This window comes from Thunnus maccoyii, chromosome 6 (assembly GCF_910596095.1).
Source record: "Thunnus maccoyii chromosome 6, fThuMac1.1, whole genome shotgun sequence".
In the NCBI taxonomy this organism is placed as follows: domain Eukaryota; kingdom Metazoa; phylum Chordata; class Actinopteri; order Scombriformes; family Scombridae; genus Thunnus; species Thunnus maccoyii.
Window position 1 is genome coordinate 18,539,075 of NC_056538.1, and position 12,990 is coordinate 18,552,064.

The 12,990-nt window shown below is 37.9% G+C and overlaps 1 protein-coding gene across 1 annotated transcript in view; it reads left to right on the forward strand.

Moving 5' to 3' along the window:
* drd2a (dopamine receptor D2a) overlaps positions 1–12,990 on the forward strand; it is a 38,570-nt gene that overhangs the window by 22,846 nt on the left and 2,734 nt on the right. Inside the window, exons 3-6 of the mRNA XM_042414483.1 lie at positions 5,860–5,969; positions 9,712–9,848; positions 11,538–11,746; positions 12,857–12,943. Of these exons, the coding sequence (XP_042270417.1) occupies positions 5,860–5,969; positions 9,712–9,848; positions 11,538–11,746; positions 12,857–12,943 (543 nt within the window). The remainder of the gene's footprint in view (positions 1–5,859; positions 5,970–9,711; positions 9,849–11,537; positions 11,747–12,856; positions 12,944–12,990) is intronic.

The window sequence follows — 12,990 nt, forward strand, 5'->3', positions numbered from 1 at the left end:
TAAGACTACAGGGACTCTAATCCTCCTGCGTCTCTCAGTGAGCCATAATGATTATCACTCTGATCAGATTACAGTGTATAAATCCAAGGGATGTCATGGCCTCTCCATGTCACTATGTATATTTGTTTGTACATACAGAACAATGGTGATTGGAAATGTGTCACTCAGCCATCATACAGGAATATTAATACTTTTGCTATTGGCAAGTATTAAATTGCTATTCCAATGCTGTTGCTGTTACCAATGAACAAAAAAAGACTTTTTTTGTGATCACTGGCAACAATTATCAGACTTTAGTTTGTTTGTCCATAAGGTATACAACCAGCATAATGTGTTTGTTTTTATCAGAATTATATACTTGCTATCTCTGTTGATGTGGGCAGCTGGGTAGACACAGAGGGAGCCTAGATCAAACCATTTTAGAAAAGTGGGAGTTGAATTTTAACCAGCTCTCAGCTATCAGAGCTCCAAGTTGTAACATATAATATTCTCAATTAAATATTAATGTTTATATCATAACAGAAAAGTGAGTCTCTGATTATGTTAAGTGGTTTGAATTGCACAGATGTTTGTTGCTAACTGTTTTTGTTCATGGACAACACATTTGGACTGTGATGAGCACTGGAACCAAACTGAAGAAAGTTGTAGTACTGTGTGTGTTTTCTGAGCAACCCTATCGCTTCGGTATCAGACGATTGTGCAAAACCCCAGATCATGTTCAGTTTGATTGTTTTTCACCTCCAACACTATGGGGTTTTTTTTTGTTTTTTTACACTTTGTCTAAATTATTATTGCTTTGGCTAAGGCATATAAACTATGATTAATTTATGGTTATGATTAGGCAACATTGACATATTATCACCATGGTGAACTTGTTAGTGAGCAGTTGTCTATGTACACATCCAGCAGACATATAGCAATATTAGAATTCATTTGGAGTTACGTTTCTATCCACCTGGTGAATGTAAGTCCAATATTCACTGTCTTTTTAGCTCTGTCTTTGCACTCCACCAACTCCTGAGGGAAATGCTCCACCACACTCACCAGTCTGTCAGTTGTTTGGTGCTGAGCAGGAGGCAAACAAGGGGTTTTTAGAGCATCTTCGCAAAAAACAGCTGACTGCTGCTACCGAAAATGACACTGATGAGAGCGGTGAGAGTGAACCAAAACAGTAAAATTGTGGTACAAAAAAACAAACAAAAAAAAGCTTAAGGATGCTGAAATGCTCTGCCAGACTGAGGGGAACAGCACAGTCTGGTGATAGTCTGTGGGTTTAGGTATAAGTGACCACTTTCACATACAGTGTAAGTAGTCATGTGATCCCCTGTTAATATAAAAATACAGATTATAGCCGCTTTAAGGGTAGGAAAAGATTGTGGTTATGTTTCATAATAAGGCAACAAAGTCCAGTCTCTTTGTGTTGAAAGGAATCATTCAGTATGGATGTCATTCTCAGGGATATTGGGTTGTTTTTGGAGACATATTTGACAGTTGTGTTTCCTGTAACCTTACTTTGTTAAGGACATATAAACATCAGTTTACAATAACACTTTTATAGCTGCTGTCTTGTTCCTGCTGGAATCTCCTGCTGTTTTTTGTGTTAAATTTGGAAAAAGGCCATCAGTGTCACACAGTCCTTTCTTACAAGATGAGGACAGGAACAAGCATGAAAAATGGTTTAAGTTATAGTTTAGGTAGTTCAACAAATATTTTGACTGAAAATGTGTCCTCAACAATAATTTCTCATTAAACTTTAAGCAATTTGGTATTCTGTTGGATAATCCCTGAGATCATTTGTAAAGAAACTCTGAAACAGGATATTTGTGTGGTCTGTTGGTTCATATAGGATCAATGGCGGTGGAGCCACAGTATAGGATTGTTGCTATTTTGCTCACTAACTTATTTGCTGGATATATTTAGATACATTTAGATCACACATTCTGTCACAAAATTATTTATGTGAGCCACAGGAATTTCTGTAGCTCATAACAAGACTGCCATGATAAATATTTCATATAGTTTAAGAATTGATTATAGTTTCACAATGTTTTCCTGAACACATGTTTGGGGGAGATGGAGGGTGATACAGACCAATGCCAGGCAACAAGAACAATCCCATTTGAGCAGTTTCTTACACAGAGAAGTACTCCACCCTATTTATATTCTTATCTGTCTTACCATCGTTTTATCCCTAGACTAATAACAACAATCTTGAAGTTCTCCACAGATTAATATGCTGAGACCTAAGCACTGAAGGTTTGTCAGAGTCAAATGGATTACCCAGCATGTGTTTGGAGTGAGATGCTCATCTGATTTTGTCGTACCCATCTAAGGCTGTCAGCCCGCCTGCTAATGTGAAGTGGGATAAACTGAGACAGTATTAGTTGGACTCAAATACTCTAAATCCTTGCAAATAATAAATTAAAAGTTGGAATGTTGATTTTTCTGATGGCCTGAGTCTACTGATTAAGGTTAACAGTCAAATACAGATAAACACATCAAAAAGTTTATAATAATCTCTAAATTTACATTTGAGTCGGGAAAATGAAGATTAGGAATTCACAACAGCTGAGCTTTGGTTGAGAGGCTTCTTTAAATTTGTTTATTCATTTCATGTTGTTCAAAACATGCTTCCTCTTCCATTTCTTAAGATAATGACAACATTTAGCATTATCTGTTCAGTGTTTGGTAACAATGTTGTGACTTAACAACATCTATACTCGCCCGATACATGCTAACTATTTTTCTTTATCTATCTGCAGACATTTTTACTTTATTTTAGTGTCACAGACTGTGGCTGTGAATGAGAATCTCGTGTTAAAAATGCATTAGCATGAACTACAGTGAGAGCTTAGTCACAGAGTGTGGGCAGGGCATTTAACTTGCCCTTTATTATTAAATGCTAAATTAGCATTAATTACCACAGTTTTCGCTTTCTGCCAAGTGTGACTGATTTAGAGCACATATGGTGGGCACATTATGCTTGACTTCAGGTTTAAAGTTTGTTTAAAATCAAGGTGAATAAAAATGCATCAATGCTTTTTGGGGGGAAAATGAAGCTTTTCATCCCTGACTTTTATAAGGCTTCATATTGGGTTGACGATGGAGTTTTCAAGACTAGAAAATGTCATTAATGTCATGTCATTAAAACTACATTAAGATCTTCTTCAAGAAAGACCTGAGAACAAGAAAAAGTCATAGTCAACCATCCAGCTAGCATACAAGACCAAGACATTTAAAGCCAGACAACAACAGCAATAGACAAAGGAGAATTAAATTAAATAATTATATATAATAATAATAAAAAAAATATTAGATGGTAAAACTTTAAAATCTTCAAGTGAAATGAAAGGATCCAGCTTCAGTGCAGTTTGCAGTTCGTTTTGCTGAGAAGGTGCATAGTGCATGAAACATGCTTACCCATAATGCTAATCTAATGTTAAGTAATTAATGAAGTGTGTTCTGTTGTTACAAGATTTAAATGAGAGAGGAGATGAGGCTTTAATGGGAGAGCTTTGTAAATGAATGTCATGATGTAATTACAGTATTCCCTCTTGTCAATAAGCAAGTCCACCAAACTTTGTGATCCAGAGTAATGAGTATAAAATTATTTGTTATGCCAGTGATATGTAATATGTGCAAGCAATGTATCTTATGTTCTTTGAACAGATGTTTGTCTTTGTAGTACTTTTCAAAGTGTCCTTTTATGTATGCACTTCTTCTATGAAAGGTCCTACAATAATAAAGGTTATTGTTTATTATTATTATAATAAATTCCATAAAGACAGCCAAGTTTGAGATGAAAGAGCAGGATGTGTTGGTTTCATTTAACTTTGATTTTAAGTGATGTCTGAAATTGCACTGTCGTACCTATTTTTTCTCAGTTCCTCAGCCTCCATTACTGCATTTTCAATTTCCCAACACCTTACCTTTGCAAATTAAGTCAGAATGCTGATACATCCCGAATTATAATACACTATGCACATATGCACATTCTGAAGCCATAAATTAAGTCAGAAGACTGGGGGCAAAATAGCAAGGACAAAATTGAGAAATTGTATTGTATTGTATAATGTATTTCCCACAGTCAACATTTCATAACAGTTATTCTCTTTTAGCATAGCTTTGTTTTGATTTCATTGCCTGAGACATGGTGCAGTTTCACATCTTCTATGTGTGGCCCTACACTGATGTGATTAGACCTGTGTTGTAGCCATGAGGGCCTGTAGTGGTTTTTTAGCTCTTGTGAGCAAGGCCGTGGGAAGTAGGGGTGCCGGCTCAGTTTTAAAGCTAGAGTGGAGATTCTGGTATCATATGAAACTAGATGACCTAAGGAATCAAGGAATGTCATGCTAGCTTGTCAGGAAGGGGGCTAAATAACGAAAGTTAGGCTAAATTTTGGCAAGGGATAAATTGACATTGCCATTTTCAAAGGGGTACCTCTTACCTCAAGATATCTGAATGAAAATGGGTCCTATGGGTACCAACAAGTCTCCCCTTTACAAACACGCCCACTTTATGCTAATCATATGCAGTTTTTGCATGCAGTATAAATGTGTTATTTTCACCTATTCTAAAATGGTGTATTTGAATATTTCTGCATACTGGGGTCCCTAAACAGTCTCAGAATTGCATAAGTTGGGTATGACTGGAAAGCTGAGACTCTTGTGGATTCAATGAGCCCAAACGTATTCATGTGTGATGGTGTTAGTCTCCATAGTAGCCAATTAATTGTATTTTCTTTTCTTTTCTAATCATGTAAGAAAACATGCACAACCGATGTACATTTTACATTTGTACATTTTATTTTACTTTACCCCCCACTTGAAACATGTTCCCATGGCTATGCTTGTGAGCCTGATACATTTGTTATGGGCTACAGCAATGGTGAAGATATAAAAAGTATGATGTGGGGCCCGTGGAGCTGGTGAGAGGAGCAACCTGTAGATTGAAAAAGAAAGATCAAGAAGAGGAAGTGATAGGAGTGACGGAGAGAGACAGGCAGAGTGAATGCAGAGGATAGTGTAGAGACACAGAGAATACAAATGTCAGGAGCAAAAGGTTGGAAAAATGCAAAAGAGGAGGAAAGAGGAGAGGTTGCGACAGGGAGAAGGGCACTCATTAGGCTGTCGGATCATTCTGCAATCACCTTTAGTGTTGTAGACATCAGCAATAACATATGTCTCTTTAAACTGGCTCTTAATTTTATGAAGACGAAGCCTGGGGATAAAGATTAATCAGCCACAGAGAGGTAGGGGTTGCATCCCAAACACACACATCTTTCTTACTCTTTTCAGAGCTGTGGGAAGACACGGGTAGCCTGCAGTGTCAGGTGGGTTGGGTGGCGTTGGAGCACTCAGGCCTGTCAGAGCATCACTGATGATATTAGTTTTATCATGTAACAGAAAGCAGCAGAGATATGAATACAAATAGGTTTCTATCATGTCTTTGATTGAAAGCCACTTGGGACTCAGGACCTGGGTGCATGTTATAGGATAATTACCTCACTAACATTGAGGGTAGATTTGCAATAATCTATAGTGTTTATTTCCTCCTGTTGTCAGTGAGAAGATGTCAGGTATTTTACGTATACTGTAAAATGTATTTTGTTCTATATTTATCCGTTTTATGTCTTTCGCTCTTTCCTCCCATGCTTCAGTTATGCTCTTTATTCACTCTCTCTTTCTGTTACTGGTGTGGAAATAGTATTAAAGATATTCATGGAGGCTTGACTGTAAGGATTGCTTTTTGTTGCAGAAGGAAAACACATAGTTTCTGCTGAAGTGTGGGCAAATGCACTGTCTTTGTTGTGTTGACTGTTGCTGTAAACTGCTATTTGTTGATTTTTTTCTTTTCTAGGTAGTAGGAGAATGGCGCTTCAGCAAGATCCACTGTGACATCTTTGTCACTCTGGATGTGATGATGTGTACAGCCAGCATCCTCAATCTCTGTGCCATCAGCATTGATCGGTGAGTTCACCACTGTTCAGATTGTTTAGTCCTGCCTGTCATGCTTCCTGCATGGATTTCCAAAGGAAATCTTTACCTTCTGAATAACAAAAGAGAACGGGCAGCTTTTAAGTGCATGACCATCAAAGCCCACAAGTCTATTTACTGACTAAATGCCTTTTCCTGACATAGATTTCACACCATGCACAACACCTCATTTCATGTATATTTGCACGGAAGTACAATACTGCATGGAAGTACAATACCAGTCCTAATTACTGGCCTCCAGATGTTCCAGGGTTATAAATGTGAATATGTCAATATGACAAATTACAGCAATTTCAGAACTAAAAAGTGTGCATAATCCAATGAACGCCTGTAAAACAGGTGCATAGGAGAATGACATTTGATGGCAAAGTTGTGGCCTCCTGAACAATGTCAACACAAACTTGATTAAAGAAGCACATATGTTTTAGTCAAAGTGAGCCACTCCGGCCGTCGCCATCTTGGCAGCGTGTGACTCTAACTAACTCCCGGCCAATCCAAAATGGGCAAAGAAGCGCGCCGAATGGCTGAAACAAGCCAACTAGCAGCTAGCAGACCTGTCACCAGCCTCAAGTGGTCATTTAAGGAATTGTTTTTGGCAATTCCGCATTGGCTTCATTTTTCAGCCCCAGAGGTTGCTGTTTGGTGCCGTCACGGGCAAGTTCGCTATCACGGTGACAATGTTGATTCGGTAATGATACCATGACGTAATTATTTTTACAGTCTATGCTCTGAGCACACCCATCAGTGATGCTGTCAGATGTGCAAAAGACTTGAAACTTTCAACCAGGAGGGCAGTCAAACACTGCTTTTCAGCCTGCTGTCAAGTTACTCTTTAATAATGGCCCCTGGGAATGTCGGTGCACAGCAACTCCATTCGTCTCCAATGCAATAATCTGACGTAAGACATTATGTTTTATCTAAATAAATACACAAATAAATAAAGTGCTATTTGAAACACCAGTGCATGACAGCAACTTATGTTTTGTCATTTCCTTCTGAATTCATTAATACCTTGTCCAAAAATACATTCACAGCACTTGTTAGTTGTTTAACTGGCATGATGACTCAGGGATTAATGACGGTGCCTCAATTAAAGTACAAACAGTTGATGGAAGCAGAATTAAATTGGAAAGCTGCTCATCTGAAGAGCATGTAAAGCTTGAGCTTTCAATAAGAAACTGCAAGAAATAATCATGTAATCCTGACAACCAGGCCCTGGGTGTGTGAGAGATCTGTGTGTTGTGGATGTAGCGCTTAAATCTGAAGAACACCAAGGACACAACATCATCAAAATCATCATTCCCATATTCTCATTTTATAGAATCCCATCATGTTTAATTTTACATGATTTTCTGCTTGGCTGCAATTTCATCTTAAATCCATATGCAAAACAAATACTCACCATGGTCACACACACACACACTGACAATTTCAATTCTTATTGATGTGATTGAATAAGAATACAAATATTCCTCATACATATGTGGAGAAAATCTTATTAGTCTGAATACTCTCATAGTAGATCATTGTTTGTATGTACTTGAAATGAATGTGACAAGCATGACGGAGAGGAAAAGCATCAACATTTACATTTAGAAATTATTTATATGATGTGGGCATGCTTGCTGTGTACTTTTGAATACTTGACTTGAATCACTGACAGGATGAGTGTGACATTATCAAGATCCACTTCCCCTGGCTTGAGTACTTTTCAGTGTCTACCAAAATTATGCTCATTTGTGAAAGTTCAAATAAGAGTCACGGACAAATGTGTTTCCTTTTATCAGTTCAGCAGCTCCAGGCAGCATTGTAATTTATACATCAAAGGATTATATCTTTCTCTGTAAACTTTGTTCATCGATGTGGGGCGAATTGGGAGGTGATCTGTATTTCTGTGAATCCATGCACATGCAAATATCGACAACTTACTTTTGGAATTTTGCGACTAAAGGCTGTTAAAGAGGTCACTTAGTTAGTTAGTTACTCTATTGTTAAAAGGATGAATACTTTATTAGCGTTTGGAGTTGGGGTGCCCTCCAACAATGGCCAGTTAACTCACAACTTCTTTTAAAGCAGAACTAATGGGACCAAAATTGCTTTTGTGTAGGAGGTGATATGAATATACGCATGCCAAATATGATTTAACAGCACTCCAACAATGTTGACAAAAGCCAGACCTTTTTAAGTTGAATTGGAAAGACATTTACTGATCAATGTGCTTTCAGTGAGTCATGGGCTATGATGTCTGAGCAGTAACATATAGTAAAATAAAATATGTTTCTGTAAAGTTTATGCGCTGTTTATAATTTTTTGTTGCAAAAAGTGATTCAAGAGGATATATTCAGTTTGATATTAAAATGTGTTTGCATACACAATTATGACACACCAAATACCGTGAGAACAGCAAAAGACTGTTCAAGATGTGAATTGTCAGCTCTCTATAATAATCCAATTGATTTGCTTCCTTAATCCTTAATCTTAATCCAGAAAGTGTTTGGAGTTTTGCTTTAAGAAACAGAAATTCTTGAAACCAGATTGCCATCGGGGTACAAACACTTGATGTGGCATACAAAGTTGCACATTAGTTTGATTACAAAATACAGATGTAATGCACATTTTGTATCATTCATGTTGCCATGCTACTCAAATTTACCGATCTGAAAGGGCAGGCCTTCAAGCGTTCTACAAGAATTTGTAGGTGGCACCATTAATTTAATGCAGCACAGATTCTACCTGTAATCACATTCAACTTATATTTTTATGTGCAGAAAGTGAAATATACTGTAAAGCTCAACATATGAATCTATGTGACTTTAGACAGGGCTGTGTGTGCACCTCTACAAAAATAGCATGGACCGCCTGTATGTTGTGTTAAGTCGTTCTCTTTTGGGGATGACTACAGGCTCAGTTAAATTTCAAAATTCATAGTCAAATTCTATGTGACTTGACCTGCATTAACGCACCATCAACTGTGCCATCTTGGTGCTGACAGGTCCGTTTTCCAGCCCCAAAACTGTGATACAAGTGCAGGTGGACAAAAAGTGTAACTGGCAACATACAGTACATGGAATAATACAATTACTATAGATTTATCCTGATGTCTCCTATGTGACTTTATAAACAAAGCCATTCAAAATAGTCTCTTGAAAGCCTTACCCACTTGACTTTATCAGACTTTAAAGATTTTCAAACTAAATAACACAGAAATCAATGAACGAGGTACAGTAGAAAGCTATGCATTTCCTGGTGATTACAGCAGGCTCACTAATAAGGTCAACCAACATACCAAGGTTAAATGATAAGGTCTTTCCTGCAAGACACTGGGGGGAAAACACAACCTATCTCAGTACCTCCTCTTCATGTAAACTGCAGCACACAGCACATAGCTATTTCAAAAGGTCCACTCCACCATCACAAAGGATCTGATGAAAGATGACAAGCAACATTTCTTGGTTGCACCACTTGTACATAGGCTTCATGTTCTTGATCCTTCTTTAAGCTACATCTCTCACTGATGAAGGAAGAAAAATAAAAAAAAAAACAGACAAAGGATAATATGTGCCTTAAGCTCATCAAATCAAATTCAAATCATACAAGCGTATAACATAAAGTTCAGATGAACTCCCTCATCATATTTCCCATGTTATCTTGTCAGAAAGTATCATGTTTTTAGACATTACAACTAAAGCGGCTATTTTTTCTTCACCCCTTTCAGTTACACAGCAGTCGCAATGCCAATGCTGTACAACACTCGCTACAGTTCCAGGAGACGGGTCACAGTAATGATCTCTGTGGTGTGGGTACTGTCTTTCGCCATATCATGTCCCCTTTTGTTTGGCCTGAATAACACAGGTAAGAAAGAATACAAAACACAACTGCTGCGGAGTCTTTGAATCAAAAATGTTTTTTCGTGGTTTCTGACTAAATTGGTAGAGCAATTGTTGTGCTGTACTGTATTATTCATGGGTACATCTACTGCACAGTACAGTGTGTACATTATATACATAAGCATTGTGACTAGTTAGCCTGCATATCTTTTAAATGTTTGTTGATATTTACATTAATATTTCACTAAAACAGAATGTCAATGTCAGTGGCCATGTGCAGTTACTACAGAAGTGAATACAAGGTGTCAAGAAACATTTTGCGAAGTTTTATACGCTCACATATGCCAGTAAAGTATTACTTCATACTGAGATATAGCCACCTTTAGCTAGCCTGAGCCCTTTAACTGGGCTTTAACTGAGAATTACAGCTAAAGCTGGTTCCGATTAAGGGCCTTTTAGGAGGCGCCAACTTGTTGCTGTCCAGCTCCCATGGCTCGCATCCTGTCACTTTGAAGCTCCACTCATCCCTCTGAGTGCCTTGATGTAATGTTGATTCAGCCGGGAGTCAGACCTTTGGAGTTGTGAACACCACAACTGTTTTCATGCGAGCAGTGGCTTCAGATCCAGGCAACATGAGATTCAGGAAACATCAAAGTAGAAACCACAGCAGCAGGAACCACTGAAAATGTAGCACCAACTATAAAATACAAGCAATCAACATTTGATTTAAAGCTATAGCAACTCATATTTAAAACATTCCTATTTTTCACAGACTATCACAATCACAGATTTGTATAGGAAATGGGCTGCATTTGTGTAGTGCTTTTACCCTCTTGTGAGCATACACACAAGTTTGTAGTGCATGGCAAGGGCCTAACATCCATATTGCAGTTTAGTGACGGGTTCCAGGACACTTTGACATGTAGACAGGGGATCAAACCTCTAACCTTGTGATAAATGGACAAACCGCTTTACCTCCTGAGCCACAGGAACCCTGTGGTGTGAAGATAACAAGTATTTAACATGAACTGCACAATGAGTGTGACATCAATAGTGTATCCATGACAACTCAGTTGTTATCTGTGCCTGTGTGGCGAAAATTTTTGCCTAATCTGAGCCTGCCTTTACGGTCTCAAGTTAACTTGGTCCATTTTGGTCTTGAATCCAGAAGCTGTCTAAGGACTGTCACCCCAGTCTGTGCTGGTATGAAGTGAGTTAAAACATCAGTGATGTAGCTTTGGGCAAATTTGGCTGGCTTTCAAAGTAAATCAGTAAAATCTAAAATTAAGAAGCAACCAGTGCAGAGAGGATAAAATTAGGGTGATATGATCATTACATTTGGCACCAGTCAGAAGTCCTGTGGCAGCATTCTGGATAAGCTATAAGACAGTTCTGAGTGAGGTAGGAATAAAAAGGGTTGCAGTGAGTGAGAGAGGGAAAAAATAAAATCGTGTGAATGACCTCCAAGTGAGGCGAGGGGAGGAGCTGTTACAGTTTTGGATGAATTTTCAAGAGACTTTATTAATAATCAAAGAGCAACCATCAGTTCTTAGCTGTAAGTTCAAGCTACTGCACATTGCTCATTTTATTGTGGAATTTTTTTCAAGAGTCACAGTGGCAAAAAAAAAAACCTAAAGTAAACAAAAAAACAATTTTTGGCTGGAACATAACATGCAGTCTAAAGCCTTTATTCACCCTGTGCTTATCTCCACAGCTACTCGCGATGAGTCTCTCTGTGTGATCGCCAATCCAGCCTTTGTGGTGTACTCTTCCATCGTGTCCTTCTATGTTCCCTTCATCATCACGCTGCTGGTTTATGTGCAAATTTATGTGGTCCTGAGGAAGCGTAGAAAACGTGTAAACACAAAACCAAAGCAGCGTGTATGTCAGGCTGCCGACCCTGATATCGCCCCTTCGCTGAAGGTGAGCTGCTGTAGTAATATCACTCCTGTTTATGACTAAGACTTTTATTGCTTCAATATGATACTGAATTGATTTATACCTTTATTATGCCAGAGATCTTTATCTTTCTGTACAAGTTTTAGAATGATGTTTCTTTTCAACCAGTTGGGAAAAAAACATCAGAACATAAAAATCTCTTGCCCTTTGAGTTTATTTGTTTTCTTCATAAAACTGCAGTCAATAATTTTATCGACCCAATTATACTTGATGGTTTTATGTAGAGGCATTGTATTATGTAACAACATATCATAAAGGGGAAAAACACAGACAAGAAGAAGATTGATTTTCTCTGAAAAAACAATGGAGATTGAAAGGGCAAGGCTCAGTTTCACCTAAGGCATTTTAAATGTTTTTCTCCCCCTATATGTAAATGAAATACTCCTTTTAACCTTAATGTTACATTTATTGGCACATTTCAGTGTCGAATAGTCGTCATGCAACACTAATTATGATGGCCCTTAATTGACCTTTTGCTATTCTGGTTATTGATTTTACTGACATAGTGAAACTCAATGGGCTCTGCACAGGAAAGCCATGTAATGCTTTTGATCCAGTGCACTACATTACTCATGTTCATGCTTGGATTTACTCTGCATGAACATGGATTTTTCTGTGTGTGTGTGTGGGTTACAGAAAAAAGGCAGGGAAAACATTCATAACTAACATGGCAGTTTACAGGGAATCCAGACTATATATTAATATTTAATTTAATGATCTGTGAAGTCATTATATGGCAGCATGTTGAAAAATGACATACATAATCATTATGGAGTAAAATCTAATTTCAATAAAGTTTCACTGGTAGTGTTAATTGTTGGATGAGTTTGTTTCATCGTAGTGAAATAATCTCAGCCAATACTTTATTACGCTGTCAGGTTTATGGACTTGACTTTCAGCTACAGATGAAGCTGCGGATTAGATTCTTGCTAAATAGTCTTTCTGTGCCAGAGCTCATTGTAGCCTTATTTGACCTGGGAGCCAGCTGGACCTGTGCTTCGACAGCCCTTTTGTTTTCAGTTGTGGCTTGAAATTGTACCGTCCGCTAGCCTTACACAGCTGTTTTCATTTCAGGATAAGTGCACTCATCCAGAGGATGTGAGGTTGTGCACCATGATTGTTAAATCTAATGGGAGTTTTCCTGTCAACAAGAAAAAAGTGGTGCGTGGTCTTTTTTTGATGTTGTTGTTCTTCTTCTTTTGTTTGGA